At 44.8% G+C, this 22,563-nt stretch overlaps 1 protein-coding gene across 1 annotated transcript; it reads left to right on the top strand.

The window, feature by feature from the left end:
* The first annotated feature begins 2,069 nt into the window (after positions 1-2,069).
* On the top strand, positions 2,070-20,977 carry CPB (Subunits of heterodimeric actin filament capping protein Capz superfamily). The gene is made up of 8 exons (XM_086526476.1): positions 2,070-2,256; positions 2,529-2,599; positions 3,029-3,142; positions 3,247-3,332; positions 3,645-3,718; positions 3,793-3,915; positions 20,352-20,447; positions 20,564-20,977. The coding sequence occupies exons 1-8, from the start codon at positions 2,128-2,130 to the stop codon at positions 20,693-20,695; spliced, it is 825 nt and encodes a 274-aa protein (XP_086382602.1). The 5' UTR covers positions 2,070-2,127; the 3' UTR covers positions 20,696-20,977.
* The last annotated feature ends 1,586 nt before the right edge of the window (positions 20,978-22,563 follow it).

The raw sequence follows: 22,563 nt of genomic DNA on the forward strand, positions 1-22,563 counted from the left end.
GACGTTTCCAACCTATAAATAAGTCCCTCTCCTTCTTGTAAATAACCCCCAATATCTCACATAGCATCCCAACACCTATGCGTGAGGAGAGACTTAGGCGTGGCAACCACTTTGTGAGCTTCACTTTTGGTGTGAGAGAAGCTTTCAAGCTACACATTGCAAGTGAGAGAGTGTGAGTTCAAAATATCAAAACCACTATTGTATATGTTCCTCTATCATCAATAAATTGAGGTTGGTGCATCAAAGGTGCGATTCAACGTTCAAATCTTCGTCCTTCCACTTATGCGATACAGTTTAGTGAATTCAAAGTGACTTGTGTATTTTAAGTTTCTATCATTTGATATTGTTTGTTATAGTGTTTTAGTGTGTTTTCATTGCCAATTTTGTGTCCATTGTAAGAGGGTATTGTGGTGAGAGGTCTCCCACACCCTAAGACTGCGTGTGTGTCGGCAATGTTTAGCATTAACTAAGCATTGAGTTAGTTTTGTACAAGCTCTACAATAGCATCATAACGAACCATTTCCATTTGCAAGTCACAAACAAGGTATTACGCAAGATCCATTCCTCTCTCTCTTTCCTTTGCTCTAGCTCTCTCTGGTCCATTTTGTGTGTCTCTTGGTGTGAGGTTTCTTGTGTGTGTTTTGTGGCGCATCTTCTTTGTTGTGACAAAATCTCTCTTGTGTTTTAGTTTGCATATCATAACTAGGTGGTGCCCTTATCTTGTTTGGGTTTAGCTGTGGGTTTGTTATTGTGTTGTGCTTGTGGTTGTCCCAGCTCCAATTGGGTAGCACGAGAGCCTTGAGGAGTGTTTAGAGGCCACCTCTCTTGTTGCCCGTTCCGGACCGCCTCACTGGCAACATGTATACATAGATAATGAAATATATATATATATCTCTCTCTGTCTCTCTCTCTCTCTCTCTCCAATTCAAGACTCAGCTTTTGATGTTTCTTGGAATTGCTCCTACAATATTAAAATTTATCTTCTGCTTTGTGTGCATGCGCACGTGCACCTTTCATCTTAGAAACAAAAATATTGGTACTACAAATTTTGATCACCACTTATGCTTCTGTCATTGCCGTGACTTATTGAAGAGACCTCTTTTAGCAATTGAGACATTATCATAAAGCTGAAGCTTTTTCATATAGATATTCACCAAGTCAATCCAAGGAAAAGCATACATACCAATGACAAAGATAGAGATGGAAGTGGCAATAAGCCCGAAGGGGACATTCATGTGGAGGGTGCTGTGGAGCTACACCTAACCGCAGCCGAACATAGAAGTCAAGAAAAGGTGGAGGGGTCGGAGGGCTTGAGCCTTTGGGGTTTCATTTGCAGCGAGGTTCCCTCCTCGCTTCTCTCTCAGCAGTGATATTTCTCTCTCTCTCTCTCTCTCTCTCTCTCTCTCTCTCTCTCTCTCGTCTTGCCACCAACAAAGCAAGGACTCATGGACACTCTCGTCTTGCCAACAAAGCAAGGACTCATGGGAGACTTTCGAGTTGAGAAAAAGGCGACGGGAGTTGGAGGGCATGGCTGGCCTATGAGGTCGCAATCAGACTTCTCTCTCTCAGTTGTGATGCAAGCCTTCTTTCTCTCTCTCTCTCTCTTTCTTTCTTTCTTTTACACACACACACACATATAATTGCACAATGATTCTAGGCAAGTCACCCCAGTGATCCCCTTCTCTCAAGCGACAGCAACACGGAACCTCTCTCTCTCTCTCTCTCTCTCTCTCTCTCTCTCTCGGTGCAGGTCAGAAATTCAGTGATCCCCTTCTCTCAAGCGACAGCAACACGGAACCTCTCTCTCTCTCTCTCTCTCTCTCTCTCGGTGCAGGTCAGAAATTTAACCTCCCTTGATTGTGCAATTTGAGTTGGGTAGCTTCTTGCGCCAAAGGTAGTCTTTTTAGCTTCTTCACTCGACCCCACGCCCGTTTCCTGCAACGATTGGTGGGTCGCCGCAAGGTTCTGCAATACTCCTTGTTTTTCCACGTGGCTATGCCTGAAAACACTTCTCAGTTATAGAGTAGTATAGATAGTATAGATGTGTGTGTGTGCGTGTGACTCAATGGCCATGCTTTTTATTGCATCACCTTGTCAAATTGTTCCTCACTGAAGGAAAGTGACACGATGGAGGCAGCGTTGGGTCTGATGCGGAGAATGCCGCCCGGGCTTTCCCGCACGGCGCTCTCCTCCTTGCTGCTGCTTCTTCCCCAGCACTCTTCTGACCTCCTCTCGCTTGTCGATCAACCTCTAGAGGCACATCATCTGATCTATCGAGAGAGAGAGAGAGAGAGAGAGAGAGAGAGGGTGTCAAGATGATCTAGCGGATAACCTACCGAGATAATCCTCATTATGAGGGAAAATGGGGTGGATTTCATACACAGGATCGGATCTGCCACAAAAGGCTCTATGAGAGTAGGGCAACTTTAGCCAGTGCTATATGGCCAACGTGGGAATGTTGGATCTAGATCGGTCGGTAGCTTCCTTGTCATGCCTCCTCTTAGCAATTATTTTAAATGTGGGTGCAGGTTCTGTGGGATGATTCGTGTGGAAAGCAGTTTCTTTTGTGTGATTACAATCGTGATGGTGATTCACACAGGTAACATATTCTAATATGCTTTGAAATGGCTGGGAAGTCTAATACACCTCCTCTTCTTGTTGATTTAATGCACTCCCTAGAGTATATTCAAAGAAATTCGAATACGTTTTTTGCTTTTTGGATTAATGCTTGATCTGGCTTTCCAAATATGACTCATTACATGCAATCATGCTCTCGTTGAAAGATAATATTGCTCTGACAATGCCATTGTAAACTCAAGTGTAGGATTATGACATTCATAGTTACTTCGTCATGACTCAGTAATCATGCAAGTAGTTGAATGCTAGTCACTTCTAATTTAAGCTTCGAGTTTAGCCTGCTTATCAATAAATTGCTCTCAACATTTTTAATATCATTGGCCAAAAATCTAACTTCTCTCGACTCAAGTTATTCACTATAGTCTATAATAATCTTTCTTGACTTGTGTAGGTCACCTTGGTCCAGCACTTATTTCCCCCCTTTGGAAGATGGTACCCAGCCACCTCCTAGCTTACGAGCCTTGGAAGTCGAAGCTAATGAGATCTTTGCTCTATATCGTGACCAGTGAGGTCCTTGCCTTGCCTTCTCTGTGCCTTTTTTTTTGTCGCTAGTTGATGCCCTTGTGGCTACTGTTGTTTTTTGATTGCTATGTTTTGTACATGTTGCAGATACTATGAGGGTGGTATTTCTTCTGTTTACCTTTGGGAAACTGACTCACCAGAAGGCTTTGCAGCTTGTTTCTTGATTAAGAAAGGTAAGTAGGGCATATGTTTCAACTTGGTACACTTAGACATCTGATATACATTGCATGGAAATCTGGGATACCCAGAATGCTTATCTAATCAAAACAAGTTTGAGTAATTTTCTGAGAAATTTGTGCAACAATCTCGTTTCTTTGAGTAGAATGGTTGCCATCTGGTTTTGGCATTTGTGTTTGCACTTTTTTTAACAATTGAGTGACAACATTTTTATAATGGCGAGCACACATACAAACTTGTCTCAAGCACATCTCACGACATGTTGTCAATTTTCTCTTATGAGCCTTGGTTTTGGATGTGTGTTGCAGATGGTTCACTAAGTGGAGATGGTAGAAGAGGGCTGCTGGAGCAGGGTTTATGGGATGCCATTCACGTTGTCGAGGTATCACTTGCAATTTGAAAAGGCCTACTTTTATGTTGATTTCTTTTATTCAAAATCATTCTATGTCCAACCAGGTTGAAAAAGCGGAGGATGAGGTCACAGCACATTATTGTCTTACAAGTACTGTGATGCTGTCCATGAAGAGTAATACTGGTTTTCAAGGGTCATTTAACCTCGCAGGCTCAATCACTAGACAGGTAAGCACTTGGTCTGAGCTTAAACTATTGTCATTTTGGAATCTAGAATATCATCTTCAACATCATTGTTATTACAATACTATGAAAGAAAGACCAACTTTAAACATAGCCGTTCTGCTCTTTGGCCTCTCGACTATGAGCACAGGGCTGAGAATGCTAGGAAGGCATTACTGAATAAAGGGATTTTTATTGATTGAGCACATGTAGTTTGGTTGTCAAAATTGAACATTTGCAAACACTTAAAAATTTGAATTTGGCTAATTTTTCCTGCAGCGACCATCATGGAGACATCCTCATGAGACACCTGTTTCTTCTGATGCCTCACCATGTAAACAATAGTTGCCTTTTGAGCACTTCAAAAATATGGTTGTCTGTTAAATCCATGATTAAAGTTATTAACAGAAAGAGTTTTCTGTCAAACTTTTCCTTATTTTGAAAGAAAGAGGCTGGTGTTACCAGCAAAGTAAGGAGAGTAAATATGGATTTGTCAAATTCCGCATGTCTAGCTGCAAAATTTTACAGTTTGTAAGAGCTCATAATCGATCACTTAGACTTTGAGCCAACAATAGATAGATAACACCTATCCAAAAACCAATTTTCTTCCAAGAGAATGAAATCTACATACAAATTATAAAAACCAATTTAAATGTGGAGTTTTAAGATTTTGATAGCCCTTTTCTCCATTCGTTGGAAGCCAAAGCAAACATTGTGTAGGATCTCCAATAGAGGCATAACTTAAGGGAGAACATGCCATGTGCATAACCTCAAGACGGGATAATAGCGAAGTTAAAACTCATCAAATTCAAGGAGAAGGGAGGCAAAGAGGAGAAGAAGGCAAGCTTACAGGGCATGTGAGCTTTCAGGTTTATAGACGAAAACCCCTATTGAGATGCCGGTCCATGTTCTTAGTTTGAGAGAGCATAGATGGATAATTTTGTCCCAGTGTGACTTGGTGATATTGTAGAAAGTCTATCTATATGTGCATATCCTCTATCAGCTTGGTTTTTGGGGTAATGCTTTTGAAAGGTGCTAGGTTTCATTAGGGCCGAGCCTACCCTGCATCTCTAGAGTTATGTAAGAAACTTAGATCTCTTTGGGTGATCTGCCATTGTTCTTTTTCTTGATTTTCCAATACTTTGGGTGTTATTTCATCAACTCTCTTTGCCTTTTTCCACCTAGGGTATGCCCTGCATGTAGTTTTCCAATTGAGAGATTTAGTTCTTCACAAAATAAGCAGAGGATTGACGACGAAATATGTTGAGCCGATGATAATGATTGTGTCACGTGCACAACTAACCCTATGTGCATGTGGACAAGCTGTAACTCCTATTTCTAGGGTCTAGGATAGCCTATGAAGTGTTATGGCAACCTTTGTGTAATGTACAACAGAAGTGATTGATAGTGAATGCTAAGGATTTGGCCGTGGGTTATCAGCCGACCCTTGGGACAGAAATGGGATCTTTACAGGAAAGAATTACTTCTACTAAGGAAGGGTCAATAACTTCCATTCAAGCTGTTTACAACCTGCAGATGATCTAATTGACCCTACCCCCGCTACAACATTTGCACATCTAGATGCTACAATTGTGCTTTCGAGGGGCTTAGTGGATCCGTTAGATTCGAATTCAACTATGTTGCAGCCTTGGATTGTAGGTGAGGAGCTACTTAGTGCGTGCCCAAGGTTCCTTTTACTTCATGAGAGAGTGCAAAGACTAGAGAGAAAAGAGAGTGATACTCTGAAGGAAGGTTGTGTGTGTGTGTGTTAGAGAGAGAGAGAGAGAGAGAGAGAGAGAGAGAGAGAGAGAGAGAGAGAGAGAGAGAGAGAGAGAGAGAGAGAGAGAGAAATGAAATGAAATGTTATATTAACGTTTTCAAAAGGCCAAAGTGACCTATGAGACCAAAAAGTTACAATGCGCTTTTGACGTCTATGTGAGGCCGAAGTCGGCGAGCAAGGGTTGCCCCGATGAACGTCTCTGGGTGAGCCATCATCTGGGCTCGTCACTCCTCAGCAGCTCGATGTGCTCGAGTCCAGATCTCCTCGATCTGTTTGTAGTGGAGTTGTGGGGCCTGGCCTCCGTCGTAGGGCTTGGCTCCCCTCCTGAAGAGTCACTCCCCTTCGTGGGTTTGGGAGTGGAAGGAGTGTAGCTCTCTCAAAAAGAATTTGTATGCTGTGACCCCCCTCCCCCCCCGGTCACAAGACAGGCACCACGTGCCAATAGAAAAGAACAGACTGAACAAACTTTTAGCACTTCAATAACAATTGAACGGAGAGAGAGAGACGACATGCGACACGGAGTGGAGTGGCGGAATTCCACCCCAGAGAGTATTGGCCCCAAACCTTGGCGCTCCTTTCGGTATTTCTTTATATTGCATCAACATAGTACAAGCCGGTACTCCAGACTCTGCACCTTCTCCAGGAAGCATGCCAGAGAATGAGCCCATAGCCTCATATTTAAAGGCCCTAGGCCCCAAAAGCAGTTTTACATGAAAAGCCTTCAAACTCCAAAGCATCTAGTCCAAAAGCAATGCCCAAAAGCTGCCAGCGTAATTTACGGAAACCCGTATAGCTTGCCACGTTAGCATGTCAACGTAAACGCGGAAATCCGTACGACTTGCCACGTCAGCACTGTCAGCGTAATTTCCGGAGCGTCCGTATTGTTGCCACGTCATCAGTTGTGCATGTGGGTGGGTTTTGCTTTATTTTAATTCCTTTGTCACTGGGGCCCCATCAGACGGGGTCCCCATAAGTTGATAGGATGAGCTGTGTGGCATGTAGGTGTCCATATAGCGTGGTCTTTGTATGAACCCGTCCTCCAGTTTGGCAAGCTCTACCTTGATGATGTCTGGCGAAAGTGTGTGCTTGCCTCGAAACAGGCGAGAAATCATATAGATCTGAGGTCTCTCAATCCGAGCCCATTGGCTATCTGTCAATCCGGGTGCCCACACTGCTGTTGCATACATCAGGGTTGGAGTGACTAATGTGTCGTACAGCCACCCCTTTGTGCACCCCTTTGTGCAGGGCTCTTGGAAGTGTGCCTGATGGCATCTCCGCTCTAGCATGGCCAGTGCTACATATCCTATGGTGAGTTTGTAAGTGGCAGCTTGTGCCATGGAGAAGGGCCCTTGTCAGCTGGTGAATGTGACTCCCAGGTAGCTCTAATGGTCTGCTTGCTGCTGTAAATGCGGTTGCTTGTCGAACTGCTCTAGAGGTGTGGAAGATCATGATCTTGGTTTTCCCAAGATTCAGTGTGAGTCCCCTGTCTGTTCAAAACTCATCCAAAGCTCTCAGATAGCTCTATAGACCCTCTGGTGACTCTGAAATCAATACAATGTCATCAGCATATAGCATAATGTGGACTGTGGTACTTGCTATGTCCGCTCTTGCCCCTTGTAAGGTGCAACGGAAGTGAATGTTGAACTTTGCTCAAGATGAGTGCTCTGAACTGTGCTCAAGGTTCCTTTTACTTAGGGAAGGGAGAGCCTTCCGTTCTTTATGAGAGTGCAAGTGATCACAAACAAAGTGGATAAACACTGTGAATGAAGGTGCATGAGACTGAGAGATAGAGAGAGAAGAATACGACACCAAATGAGTTGTCAAACCCTCCTTCGAAGGCCCCACTCTCGATGGCGAGAGCGGTCTATGCTATTGATTGCACAAATCCGGTACAAGATGCTCATGCAAGTTGCAAGGCTATGATGCAATGTGGATCTAGGTTTGGTGACGACGACGATGAATTGCTATCTGCTGCTGTGGCTTTGAATGCTGCAAACGCTGTTTTGCTGTATCAAAACCGCTGGCCTTGCTGCATCCAAAACGCTGGACTTGCTGCATCCAAAACGCTGATCTGAGGTCTTTTAGAAACGCTGGTATGCTGACTTGGAAACGTTGGTTTTTACTGGCTGAAAAACGCTGGCTTGCTGGTCCTGAAAACGCTGAATATCTTGCTTGAACACGCTGGTATAGGGGGGTTGCAAGAGCGCTGTCCAAGGGCTGAGAATGCTGACAACTGTCTTGGGAAAAACGTCAATTGTTCCTGCTGAAAATGCTGAGTCTTCAAGGGCTGAAAATGCTGTGGATCTAAGGGGGAATCTTGCTTGAGAAAGTGCTCTAGAGGGCCTGCTGCAGTGGGTGCCTGTTGCTCTCTTTCCTCCTCTTGCCAGAAATGCTAGCGCTAGGTTTCTATATATACAAGCTTATGCAATTTGCCCTACCTAGTTCCCAACAAAAGTCACTTAAAAATAATAAGTGAAAAATGTCAAAAATAGGGAAAATAGGTCTATGCACTGTAAAAATGCTCCTAATGGGTTCTGATGGAAATCTGATGGTCATGCTGTGTGCAACCAAAGGATATGCATCTAATCTAAGTGTCTGGACATGCACGGTCTGCGAACAGACTTACAAAAGTGCCAAATCACTTCCTATTCTAGACTGACTTGACTGAACTGAATTGAATCCATGTCATGAAGTAGCTTGTCCACGGACACATAGGGTTGGATGTGTCACGTGACATCCCCTCCTTTTCAAAGTGAGGTACTGGTACCGAATTGTATGGCGTCGAGGAAGATCGCCAACAGCGTCGGGAATCTTGGAAAGGACTCTTCGCCGGCCCACTCTGATGCGTGGGTCATGTGATACTCGAACTTCATAAAGGTCTGCAACGCTTGCTTCTCTTGGCCGCCCTGAAAGCGACACAATCTTCTGTGCCTCCTTCAATGCTTCAACTTCGTCTAGAGTCTTCTTCAAGAATCTCCGAGGATGAAAATTCCTGAAACCACTTTCAACACAAAAACATGAACATACCCATTCCATGTAAAGTGATTGGAAAAACTATAGTCTTCCTAAACGACTATGCATGCAATGCAGATGAATATATAGACGGAGTGCCAAACCGTTCATCAAACACATGCAAACAATGAGATCGAATCGTGACCTTTTGATTAAACCAATCAACTGTGGCAAATCACAATGGAATTGTCGATGCTTGATGCCCAATCCTTCTTGTGCTCCTTCTACGACTGTGTCATGCCACGGAAGAGACATGGAATGTGAATTCCTTTAATGCAAACATTTCATCTTTCCTTGAGTAATCCACATACATCCGTGCTCATTCATGAGTGAATCGTGCTCGTCGTACAATATGTCATGCTTGTGAAAAGGGATCACATAAGGACGGTGACTAAAATACAGGAAAATATCACGAATGAAACACTCGAACAATACGTGCTGACTAATCATTTGAACACGTAATACTTCCCGTGGGGGTTCTTGAGACCTAGGTTCGAGCGCCAAAATCGGTTCTCCCTGAGGGGGGTCTTGGGACCTCGACTCGAGAGCCAAGATCAGTTCTTCGTGATTGATCGAATTTGCAATGAGGTTAGCTTCACTAGAAAAAGTATCAACTAATACATCATCCTTGCGAACAATCACATCATCTTTATCTTGCAAATCATCATGCTTGTGAGAAATTACATCTTGATCATCGTCATTGTCACCCAAATCATCATGCTTATCATTATCATTCAATTCATCATGCTTATCATCATGCAAATCCTGTGTGTCATGCTTTGGAGAAGAAGAGACTGTGAGAGTCTCCTTTTTCCGAATCTCTTGCATCTGTGCCTGCACTTGAGAAAAGAGTCGCAACATCTCCTTCTTTTGTCGGGCGCTCTGTTCTTCATACGCTAACCGTCTTTCTTCGCACTTGCGATCGAATTCGGCTAGGCTTTCTTTGGCCGCCAAGCGCGCTTGCTCACGCTCACCAGCTGCCGTCCTTTCTTCGGCCACTTCGCACGCTTGCTCACGCTTATGCTCCAAGTCGGCCTTTCTTTCTGCTTTTCTTTCTGCGTCTTTACGATCCAATTCGGCTTGTCTTACTTTGGCTTCCAAGCATGCTTGCTCATGCTCACGTGCTATGGCTGCTATTCTTTCTTTGTACTTACGCTCTATGGCTGCTATTCTTTCTTCGCTTGCTAACTTTCTGTCCATCATCCTCTTGCCGAAAGCCTCCATAGGAGTTAGTGCAATCCTTTGCGTTGTAGATGGAGAAGGGGGAGGGTCCGAAAAACTTCCTGGTGGGGAAAACTCTTCTTCGCCACTCCCATGCTCACCACCTCCATGCGAAGTATCCATTCCGCCTCGAGTGATGACCATCCACTGAAGTCTTGGGTTCTTAAGTTCATGAGGAACTTGGGTTCTTGTGGGTCTTGGGTCTTGGGTTCGTGAGGGTCTTGGTGTCACGTGACATATCCAACCCTATGTGTCCGTGGACAAGCTACAACAAGACCAGGGTTCAGTTCAATCAAGTCAGTCTAGAATAAGAAGTGATCTGGCACTTTTGTGAGTTTGTTCGCAAACAGTGTATGTCCAGACACTTAGAGTAGATGCATATCGTCTGGTTGCACACAACATGATCATCAACATTACCATCAGAATCCATCAGGAGCATTTTCCAGTGCATTAGACCTATTTTCCCTATTTTTGACATTTCACTTACTATTTTTAAGTGACTTTTGTTGGGAACTAGGTAGGGCAATTTTGCTAAGATAATATATAAGAAACCAGAGCTAGCACTTTCTGGCAGAAGAGGTAGCAGGAGCATTGCTCATAGGCAACTTCTCAGCAGGACCCCAAAGATCTCTAGTGTTTTTGCACCACAGTATAAGAGCTAGCGTTTTTTGGAAAAGTACCAAGATCAGCAAGTGTTTTTGCATCAGCATCAGCATCAGCATCAGCCTGGCGACAGAACCACAGCAGATCAGCCCCAACGTTAGCAGATTCCCACCGCAGGATGACATTAAGCCCTAGCGTTTTTGCATCTACCTAAGACCATCAGCGTTTTTGCATATCTTCGTGACAAAACCATCAAGAACACTAGCGTTTTCAGTTTTCAGCAGTCGGTACCCGCAGTAGAACCCCGAAACCTCGCAGATCTCACCTTCCCGTAGCAGATCCTCACCGCACGGTTAGATCCCGCGAAGTTTGCAGTTTCAGCCCGGAAAACGCAAATTTCAGCATCTGCGTTTTCAGCGCGTCGTCGTCGCATCGTCATCATCGACGTGTCACCGACATAGAGTCAGAATTCAGCAGATAAAGATTTGCAGATTTCAGCCCTTAGCATTTTCAGATTTCAGCCCATCTCATCGTCGTCGACATCATCGGCAAATCCAAGCATTGTAGAGATTTGTGCAATCATAAGTAGACCGCTCTCGCCATAGAGAGTGGGGCCTTCGGAGGAGGGTTTGACAACATTCTGGTGTCGTGTTCTTCTCTCTCTATCTCTCAGTCTCAACACCTTCACGCACAGTGTCTATTCACTTTGTTTGTGATCGCTTGCACTCTCTCATTAAAGAACGGAAGGCTCTCCCTTCCCTAAGAAAAAGGAACCTTGTGCACAGTTTGGAGCACTCATCTTGAGCAAAGTTCAACATTCATTTCCGTTGTGCCTAACACTTGGTTCTGGGGTTCTTGCGGGTCTTGAGGTTCTTTTTTAGCTTGCAATTTGTGCTAGAGAATGATCTTCTCTTCACCTGAGTTCTTCTCTTTCTTGCGGGCGCACCCCTTGGCGGCCTTGCGCTCACACCAAGGTTGCTTTTTCCCACCTCACGTCGATTGGCCGGCCACTAAGTGCACGGTCCGCTCTCAATGAGTGAAAAGAGAAACAAGGGGAGGCTAGACAAGCCCTTCTTTCTTGGGTTTCTTGTCACTCTTCAAAAATACGATTAGGAATCGACACGCCCAAGAAAACTTGGGTTACGTGCGACCGCAACAAGCAAAAAAAATAATTCTTGTGGTTCTTTCCTTGAGTGATACAGAACACTGCCAAAGCTTTGATACCAATGTAAGGTGCAGCGGAAGTGAATGTTTAACTTTGCTCAAGATGAGTGCTCCGAACTGTGCTCAAGGTTCCCTTTACTTAGGGAAGGGAGAGACTTCCGTCCTTTATGAGAGAGTGCAAGTGATCACAAACAAAGTGGATAAACACTGTGAATGAAGGTGCATGAGACTGAGAGATAGAGAGAGAAGAATACGACACCAAACGAGTTGTCAAAGCCTCCTTCGAAGGCCCCACTCTCAATGGCGAGAGCGGTCTATGCTATTGATTGCACAAATCCGGTACAATATGCTGATGCAAGTTGCGAGGCTATGATGCAATGTGGATCTAGGTTTGGTGATGACGACGATGAACTGCTATCTGCTATTGTGGCTTTGAATGCTGCAAACACTGTTTTGCTGTATTAAAACCGCTGGCCTTGTTGCATCCAAAACGCTGGACTTGCTGCATCCAAAACGTTGATCTGAGGTCTTTTAGAAACGCTGGTATGTTGACTTGGAAACGCTGGTTTTTACTAGTTGAAAAACGTTGGCTTGCTGGTCCTGAAAACGCTGAATATCTTGCTTGAAAACGTTGGTACATGGGGGTTGCAAGAGCGCTGTCCAAGGGACTGAGAATGCCAACTGCTGTCTTGGGAAAAACGCCAATTGTTCCTGCTGAAATGCTGAGTCTTCAAGGGCTGAAAACGCTGTGAATCTATGGGGGAATCTTGCTTGAGAAAGTGCTCCCGAGGGCCTGCTGCACTGGGTGCCTGTTGCTCTCTTTCCTCCTCTTGCCAGAAATGCTAGCGCTAGGTTTCTATATATACAAGCTTATGCAATTTGCCCTACCTAGTTCCCACCAAAAGTCACTTAAAAATAATAATTGAAAAATGTCAAAAATAGGAAAAATAGATCTATGCACTGTAAAAATGCTCCTGATGGATTCTCATGGAAATCTGATGGTCATGCTGTGTGCAACCAGAGGATATGCATCTAATCTAAGTGTTTGGACATGCACGGTCTGCGAATAGACTCACAAAAGTGCCAAATCACTTCCTATTCTAGACTGACTTGATTGAACTGAACCCAACCCATGTCATGAAGTAGCTTGTCCACGGACACATAGGGTTGGATGTGTCACGTGACATCCCTCCCGCTCGTAGGATGTAGTCGGAGATCTCGTCGATGTACAGTCCGAAGAGGGTTGGGGAGAGGGGGTATCCTTGCTTAACACCAATTGTGCTAGCAATAGACTCTGACATACCGCCTGGGCAACGAACTCTCCCAGTCACTCTCTCATAGAGAGCATAGATGGCCCATATCATAAGGTATCCCTAAACTTTGGAGTCGTCGAAAGAGCCTCTCCCGTGGGACAGAGTCAAAACGCTTTGCAGAAATCCACAAAGTTGCAATAAAGCCTCTTCTTCCGTACCTTTGCCCCATCAATGAGGCAGCGCAGAACGAAGATGTGTTCGATAGTAGAGAAGGTCCGCCTGAACCCTGCCTGGCCAGGAGCCCGTAGGTCCTCAGCCTCCCTGTAAGGACCAAGCTCAGCTTCGAGAACTGCCCCATATAGTTTGGCCGTTGTATGGTTGATCATGATAGTCCTGTAATTCCCTGGGTCCAAAGTGTCTCCAGACTTGTGAATTGGGACAATGGTGCCTGGGCCACTCCCCTGGGAAGCCCTCCCCTTTAGCCCGGTTGAATGCATGTGTGATCAATGGGGCTATCGTGGTGGTTGCATAAATGAGGTGCTCACTTTGTAAACCTCTATGGTCTGATGATCGGCGGTGCTGTAGTCGGTGTATGGCCTTCTTGACCATCTCTGCTGTGAAGGAGGGGCATGTAAGGTGCAACGGAATGAATGTTTGAACTTTGCTCAAGATGAGTGCTCCGAATTGTGCTCAAGGTTCCTTTTTGTTCTTATGGAAGGAAGAGCCTTCCGTTCTTAATGAGAGAGTGCAATGATCACAAACATGTGAATGGACACTGTGCGTGAAAGTGTATGAGTTAGAGAGATAGAGAGAGAAGAGAATACGACACCAGAGACGTCGTAAAACCCTCCTCGGAAGGCCCCACTCTCTATGGCGAGAGTGGTCTACTTATGATTGCACAAATCTCTACAATTGTTGGACTTGTTGACGATGTCGACGACGACGAGAGGGGCTGAAATCTGAAAAGCCAAGGGCTGAAATCTGCAAATCTTCTATCTGCTGAATTCTGACTCTATGTCGATGACGACGATGTGACGACGACGTGTTGAAAATGCAGATTCTGAAATCTGCGTTTTCCGGGCTGAAACTGTAAACCTTGCGGAAACTGACCGCGCGGCGAGGAACTGCTGCGGGAAGGTGAGATCTGCGAGGTTCGGGACTTGATCTGCGGTGTCTAAGGGCTGAAAACTGAAAACGCTGGTGGTTCTTGATGTTCCGTCGCGGTGAATCTGCAAAACGCTAAGGTTGGTCTGCAAATAAAAAACGCTAGGGCTGAATTCTGTGCTTCTGCAAAAACGCTAGGCTTCTGCTGTGTCTTGCTATCGCCGGGTTGGTCTGCAATGGAGAAAAACGTTGGCTGTCCTTGGCGGAAAACGTAAGTCTCTTGCCCGGGGGGGGGGGGGGGGGGGGGGTTCTTGTTGAGAAGTTGCCTGTTGAGCAAGGTGCTCTTGTTGCCTCTTTTGCCAATTAGTGCTATAGCCTGGGCTTGCTTATATACAAACTTACTCAATTTGCCCTACCTACTTTCCAACAAAAGTCACTTAAAAATAATAAGTGAAAAATGTCAAAAATAGGGAAAATAGGTTAAATGCACTGGAAAATTCCCCTGATTCTGATGGATTATGATGGGAATGCTTATGATCATGCTGTGTGCAACCGGACGATATGCATCTACACTAAGTGTCTGGACATGCACGGTCTGCGAACATACTCACAAAAGTGCCAGATCACTTCATGTTGTAGCTTGTCCACGGACACCTAGGGTTGGATGTGTCACGTGACATCCCCTCCTTTTCAAAGTGAGGTATTGGTACCGAACTGTATGGCGTCGAGGGAGATCGCCAATAGCATCCGGAATCCTGGAAGGGACTCTTCGCCGGCCCACTCTGATGTGTGGGTCGTGCGGTACTTGAACTTCATAAAGGTCTACAACGCTTGCTTCTTTGGGCCGCACCGAAAGCGACAAAGTCTTCTGTGGCTCCTTCAATGCTTCAACTGCGTCGAAAGTCATGCTTCTTTCTTCTTCAAGAATCTCCATGGCTGCAAATTCTTGAAACCATTTCCAACACAAAACCATGAACATACCCATTCCATGTTAAGTGAGTGGAGAAAATCTTATCTTCCTCAAAGACTGTGCATGCAATGTAGATGAACAAAGAGACGGAGTGCCAAACCACACACACGCAAACAATGAGATCGAATCTTTCTCTTTTGATCTAAAGCAATCAACTATGGCAATTCACAACAGAAATGCCCATGCTTGGTGCTCATACTTTCATGTGCTCTTTCTACGAATGTGTCATGCCAAGGAAGAGACATGGAATGTGACTTCCTTGAGTACATACTTTTCAGCTTCTCATGAGAAATCCGCATACATCCGTGCTCATTCATGAGTGAAACGTGCTCAACGTACAATATGTCATGCTTAGGAAAAGGGATTGCATTAAGACGACTAAAATACAGGAAACGATCACGAATGAAACACTCGAACAATGCGCGCGTGCTAATCATGCGAAGACATAGTACTTCCTGTGAAGGGTCTTTGGACCTAAGCTCGAGAGCCAAGATCGGTTCTTTCTGAAGGGGTTCTTTGGACCTAGGCTCGAGAGCCAAGATCGGTTCTTCGTGACTGATCGAATCTGCAACGAGGTTAGCTTCGCTAGAAAAAGCATCAACTAACTCATCATCCTTGTGAACAATCACATCATCTTCATGCAACTCATCATGCTTGTGAGAAATCACATCTTGATCATGCAAATCATCATGCTTGTCATTGTCAACCAAATCATCATACAAATTATTGTCATTCAAATCATCATGCAAATCCTGTGTATCATGCTTTGGAGAAGAAGAGACGGAGAGAGTCTTCTTTCCCCGAATCTCTTGCATCTGTGCATGCACTTGAGAAAAGAGCGCAAGAACTGTTTCATGTGTTGGTCGCTCTTCTCTCGTCTTGCTTTGTTCTCGCGGTCATATTTTGCTTGTCTTTCGTTGTTCTCGCGATCAAATTGTGCTTCTCTTTCTTTGTTTGGCTTGACTTTCTTTGGCTTCCAAGGTGTACTTACGCTCTATGGCTGCCATTTCTTCTTCATAGTCGCGATCTATGGCTGCCATTTCTTCGTCGTTGGCCTTTCTTTCTTCTTCTCTTGCTTCACGTTCGAACTTGTTGTCCATAAACAACTGCGTCAACTCCTTCATAGGAGTTAGTGCAATCCTTGGCGTAGATGGGGAAGGGGGAGGGTCGGAAAACCTCCAGGTAGGGAAAATTCTTCTTCGCCTCTCTCATGCTCATCACCTCTAAGCGAAGTATCCATTCCGCTTCAAGTGATGACCATTCTGAAGTCATGGGTTCTTAAGTTCGGGAGGAACTTGGGTTCTTGGGGATCTTGGTTCTTGAGGTTCTTCTTTCGCTTGCAATCTGTGTTTGAGAAGGATCTTCTCTTCACCCGAGTTCTGCTCTTTTCCGCGGGCGCACCCCTTGGCGGCCTTACGCTCACACCAAGGTTGCTTTTTTCCACCTCACATCGATTGGCCGGCCGCTAAGTGCACGGTCCACTCTCAATGAGTGAAAAGAGGCACAAGGGGAGGCTAGACAAGCCCTTCTTTCTTGGGATTCCTGTCACGCTTCAAAAACACGATTAGGAATCGATAAGCCCAAGTGAACTTGGATTCGTGCGACCGCAACAAGCAAAAAAAAAATTCTTGTGATTCTTGTGGTTCTTTCCTTGAGTGATACAGAACACTGTCAAAGCTCTGATACCAATGTAAGGTGCAGCGGAATGAATGTTTGAACTTTGCTCAAGATGAGTGCTCCGAACTGTGCTCAAGGTTCCTTTTTGTTCTTATGAAAGGGAGAGCCTTCCGTTCTTAATGAGAGTGCAATGATCACAAACATGTGAATGGACATTGTGCGTGAAAGTGTATGAGTTAGAGAGATAGAGAGAGAAGAGAATACGACACTAGAGACATTGTAAAACCCTCCTCCGAAGGCCCCACTCTCTATGGCGAGAGTGGTCTACTTATGATTGCACAAATCTCTACAATGCTTGGATTTGTCGACGATGTCGTCGACGATGAGGACAACGACGAGACGGGCTGAAATCTGCAAATCTTCTATTTGTTGAACTCCGACTCTATGTCGATGACGACTGCGATGACGACGATGCGACGACGACGTGCTGAAAACACAGATGCTGAAATCTGCGTTTTCCGGGCTGAAACTATAAACCTTGCGGAAACTGACCGTGCGGCGAGGAACTGCTGCAGGAAGGTGAGGTCTGTGAGATTCGGGACTTGATCTTCGGTGTCTAAGGGCTGAAAACTGAAAACGCTGGTGGTTGTTGATGTTCCGTCGCGGTGAATCTGCAAAACGCTAAGGTTGGTCTGCAAATCAAAAACGCTAGGGCTGAATTCTGTTCTTTTGCAAAAACGCTAGGCTTCTGTTGTGTCTTGCTGTCGCCGGGTTGGTCTGCAATGCAAAACGTTGGGGCTGATCTTCAATGGAGAAAAACGCTGGCTGTCCTTGGCTGAAAACGCTAAGTCTCCTGCAAGGGGGGGGGTCTTGCTGAGAAGTTGCCTGTTGAGCAAGGTGCTCCTGCTGCCTCTTCTACCAATTAGTGCTAGCCTAGGTTTGCTTATATACAAACTTACTCAATTTGCCCTACCTACTTTCCAACAAAAGTCACTTAAAAATAATAAGTGAAAAATATCAAAAATAGGGAAAATAGGCTAAATGCATTGGAAAATTCCCCTGAAGGATTCTGATGGGAATGCTTATGATCATGCTGTGTGCAACCGGAGGATATGCATCTACACTAAGTGTCTTGACATGCACGGTCTGCGAACAGACTCACAAAAGTGCCGGATCAACTCTAAATCTAGACTGATGTAAGGTGCAGCGGAATAAATGTTTGCGCTTTGCTCAAGATGAGTGCTCCGAACTGTGCTCAAGGTTCCTTTTGTTCTTATGGAAGGGAGAGCCTTCCGTTCTTAATGAGAGAATGCTATGATCACAAACAAAGTGAATGGACACTGTGCGTGCAAATGTATGAGACTGAGAGATAGAGAGAGAAGAGGGATACGACACCAAAGACGTTGTAAAACCCTCCTCCGAAGGCCCCACTCTCGTCGGCGAGAGTGGTCTACTTATGATTGCACAAACTGGTACAAACTGAATGCATGTGACTGATGCAAGTCTAGGTTATGTTGACGATGACGATAGGGATGACGACACCGGTCTAAGGGCTGAAATCTGCAATCTTTCTACTGCTGTCCAAAAATGCTATGGGTTGAAATCTGCGGCTAGTCCAAAAACGCTGATTTTGGGGGCTGTTTTTGAAGGTCTTTGTCGCTGAAAATCTGCAGGTTTAGGGCTGAAAACAGAGGTTCTTAAGGGCTGAAAACTGAGGTTCTTACCGGGCCGAATCTGCTACTTCTTTATGGGCTGAATCTGCTACTCTTCGATGATGAAAACGCTGCCTTGGTGAATCTGGGACCAAAAACGCTAGAGGCTAAAGTTGGACCAAAAACACTAGCTTGTCTGCTTTCCGGCGATGTATGATGATGCTGATGCTGATGCAAGCGCTAGTGGCTGGGAGGTATGGCGATGACTGCTGATGCAAAAACGCCAAGGCTGAGGCTTGCTTTTCAAAAACGTTGGGATGAGGGGGAATCTGCTGCTTAGAGGGAATCCACCAAGGTTTGGTCTTGCTGAGAAGCTGCCTGCTGAGCTTGGCTCCTGTTGCCTCTTCTGCCATTTAGTGCTAGCTTTGGTTTGCTTATATATTTTCTTACCCAAATTGCCCTACCTTCTTTTGTTGGAAAGTCACTTAAATTAATAAGTGAAAATGTCAAAAATAGGGAAAATAGGCTAAATGCATTGGAAAATTCCCCTGACTGATTTTGATAGATTCTGATGGGAATGCTTATGATCATGCTGTGTGCAACCAGAGGATATGCATCTACACTAAGTGATTGGGCATGCACGGTCTACGAATAGACTTACAAAAGTGCCAGATCACTTCTAAATCTAGACCGACTGGATTGACTGAACCCTTGTCGTGCTTTAGTTTGTCCATGGACACATAGGGTTGGATGTGTCACGTGACAACTGATTGGACTGACTGAACCCTGATCATGTTGTAGCTTGTCCACGGACACTTAGGGTTGGATGTGTCACGTGACAGAGCAGCTCGTGCGTCAAGGCCCGGGTGGTTGTGGAATCTAAGGCTAGTTCGGCACTTCATAGAGTTTCTCTACATAGTCGTGCCATACTTGTGAATCCTCAATGGGGGTTAGTTGGTCGTGGCTCCTGGAGGGTGCGCCATGCTGTGGCACTGTCCATGCTCATGAACAAGTGATATAGCTCTAGCTCCTGTGCCTCCTCAAAAAGATCGCCGCTTTCGGCATGTGAGTGTCTTCATTTGGCGTCTGGCCTCTCGATGAGTACACAATGCCAGTAAAACGGATCATGACAACAAAAGATATCCCGGTCTCTCCAAGAGTCTGCTGTGCACGTAGCCGGCGGTAGAGGTCTCTGCACTCATCATCGTACCAGCCCTTTTGTGGCATGGTCCCGGGGGGGGGGGGGGGAGGGGGGGGGGGGAGATTGTGGCTTGTATGGGTGGTGTGCGGGAAAGAGCTGATGGCTGATGTCTGAAGAACAAATGTGATGTGGAGGCAAGCATAGGTAGTGGTGTGGAGGAGTGGAGCAGCAGTCGTCCCTTCTCGACGTCTGTTGAGTATAAGGGGGCCAGTTCATATGTGAAATGGATCGTGGTGTGTAGGGTGCGTGTCACATAGTTACCCAAAACGGGAACGGGAACGGGGGGCTCCGGGACGTGTCCAGAACGGGGGGCCCTCGGGGTGGCGGAATGGGAACGGGGGCCGGAACGGTAGCCTTGAGGGTGAGGGAGAGGGAGAGGGAGAGGGAGAGAGCTTGGAGGGAGAGGGTGAGGTAGAGAGCTTGAGAGAGAGGGTGTAAAGCCCTTCTTTAGATAGGAGAGGATGGAAATAACACCCCGCCCAAAAGTTCAAAAGACCTGTCCCAAATTGTCATTTTTAAAAACTTTGGCGTTCCGGATTTGCCGTTTCCTTGTTCTGCTTGCCGTTCCGCCCCTGTTCTGGCTGCTGTTCCGGTTATGTTTGGGAAGGGAACGGCGGTTTGTTCCTGTTTCCGTTTCGAGGAGGCGCCGGGCTTGGTAACTGACGGCTAGATTATCTTGTGGATGACTACCATGAGGATATAATTGCACTTTTTGTTAACTCTGAGGAGTACATAATGTGTGTTTGAAACAGTGAGTTTTGTAAGTTTTTGCATGGATTCACTATTCCCATGCTTGCTTTGGAATTGGGAAGCGGACTTCTGATGATGAAATTGTTGAATTCTTTACGGTGGTTGCATGATACAGATGGAGGCTGACTTATCACTATCAGAAGGGCATTTGAGTAACATGGGAAAGATGATTGAGGATATGGAAAGCAAGTTGAGAAATGGATTAGATCAGGTACCTCTAGCACAAATCTCTAACAAAATGTTTTTTCTTTCCTGTGAATGGCTGATGAGATTCTCGTATTGTTAACCTTTTATTGTTGGATGCCACGGTCGATGCAAATAATGCAGGTATATTTTGGTAAGACGAGAGAGATGGTTTTTACCCTGCGGGAGCCTTTGGATACATTGACTGCATCGTCTGCAACAGGGCAGAGTATCCAGCATGAGGTGATCAGTGACATTATAAGAAGTAGAACATAAAAGGTTGTGAGGGCCTTCATCATTGAGTGTAGACAGTCAATTTGGTTTTGAGTTTTGGTTTCTGTGTCGTTTTCGGACTTGGCGTATTTTGATTGTATTATAGTTTTCCACATGCTCAAAGGGGCAGAAACCTTTTTGACTGGAAACCTCCACTACCTGCTAACTATGTTTATATGTTACTGAGCATCCATGGCATGCCTACTTGGAATTGGTGTTGGGTTATTTCTACCATGGATGTATTCGTTTAAGCTGGTTTATGTGGGTAATACCTTCATTGACGTATTATCGATACACTTGCCTGTGAACCACTGCATGGTTCTGGGAACACTAGGAAGCTATAATCTGTCAAGTGCTTCAACTAGGGTGCAAATGGCTGTGACCCCTTCTCTTTTTCTAACCAAGCAAGAGCAACAGCTGGTCTTTGGCTTGGTATAATGTCAAAGTTGCAACCCAATCCTAATCAAAGTTGCAGCTTTGTGGCTTACCTATGCCACATGATTATGCCCTTGCACCAAAGCACAGATCAGCTACGAATACCACACTTGCTCAAGCCCTGTCCCGTACTCTTTACCTTTTTGATAAGGGAGAAGGTGGAGCTCTTCAGTGAGGCAGGGCAAACAACCCACAGGAATCATGGGTGAACATTTTGCACGTGTAATCGGTGTGACAGACATTTGTTGCACATTGTTTGGTGAAGGTTGGTCAAGTTTTGTCCTTTGAGACCATGAACATTTTGATGCATATCTTTGTGTTGGCCACACCACTGTCTTGGCAATTTGAACCACAATTTTATTATGACAGACTTGGGTGGTTATTAATGTTGGTTAACAACACTTAAAAGCTCAACAGGTTGTCACTGATTTGATGAATCTCTAAGTAATTGTTACGAACCTTAAAACTCTCCATATGGGTGTTACTCCTTGCAGCTAGCTACCATTCTAATTTGGTGGACAGCACAGTAGCTTCTTTTAAAGAGCCTGGCGATCTTGTCATAACCTTAAATGTTGGAGCTTTTATGTAGAGGCGACAATGTGACTGCACCACTATGAAAGATTCTAATCTACATCAAACTTCTCATTTATGTCTTTCTCCTCATCAACCCCAGATAGCTCATGTAATAATGGCATTTTGGCATGTCAGGCCACTCATTTTGCAAAGCAACATGTGAGAAGCAGTTGTTTTCTCTTGTGCGTCTTAAGAAAAAGCAAGAGCTTTTTAATATAAGTTTCATGGAGAATAAGCCTATGAGATGATAGGTCTTGTCAAGGTGAAGCTTAGTGAGCCTGTGATGATGTGAATATCGGACCCTTTTTCTAAAATTTAATGCAGTGTTGAGCCTTAACAAAGTATACATTGAATTGCCCTTTTGTTTGGGAAGGTTCTCTGTATTTCTAATGATTTTGTGAACATAGTGAATATTGGATTCTATTGTACACATCTAACAAATGTACCTTCAGTTTGAACCTTATGAATTTTAGGGGAGTGCTTTTGTTTGGCAAGATACACTAGTTTGTAAATTCTGAGTTTTTGTTGTCCCACCATTTGTCAATGATTTGATGTTTTGCTTGTGTTCACTTTTAAGAGAGCCATCCTTTAGCATGTGCTGCCATGACTTATATTTAGCAATATAATATGCAAGGCATGTATCAATGTTGTACACATTGGAATCTATTTAAGGTATCAAAGAATTCACCAAGTTCTCTCTCCAAGTACACATTGGAATCTATTTAAGGTATCAAAAAATTCACCAAGTTTTCTCTCCAATTCAGCTGGCTACTTAATTTTATTTACCTTGTATGAAAACAGTTGTTGAATTTAGGGTTTCCCATTGGGTTTTTTGCTATTACAACATTGTAATAATCAATGAT

The sequence above is a fragment of the Adiantum capillus-veneris genome, chromosome 13 (genome assembly GCF_014529385.1).
Source record: "Adiantum capillus-veneris isolate H3 chromosome 13, ASM1452938v2, whole genome shotgun sequence".
In the NCBI taxonomy this organism is placed as follows: Eukaryota; Viridiplantae; Streptophyta; class Polypodiopsida; order Polypodiales; family Pteridaceae; genus Adiantum; species Adiantum capillus-veneris.

What these genes read in the sequence shown, in the direction of transcription:
- CPB (XM_086526476.1), top strand. Translation starts at nt 2,128, where the DNA reads ATGGAGGCAGCGTTGGGTCTGATGCGGAGAATGCCGCCCGGGCTTTCC. An exon ending in CGTGATGGTGATTCACACAG is followed by an intron (nt 2,600 to 3,028) that starts GTAACATATTCT and finishes TGACTTGTGTAG; the next exon opens with GTCACCTTGGTCCAGCACTT. An exon ending in TGAGAAATGGATTAGATCAG is followed by an intron (nt 20,448 to 20,563) that starts GTACCTCTAGCA and finishes CAAATAATGCAG; the next exon opens with GTATATTTTGGTAAGACGAG.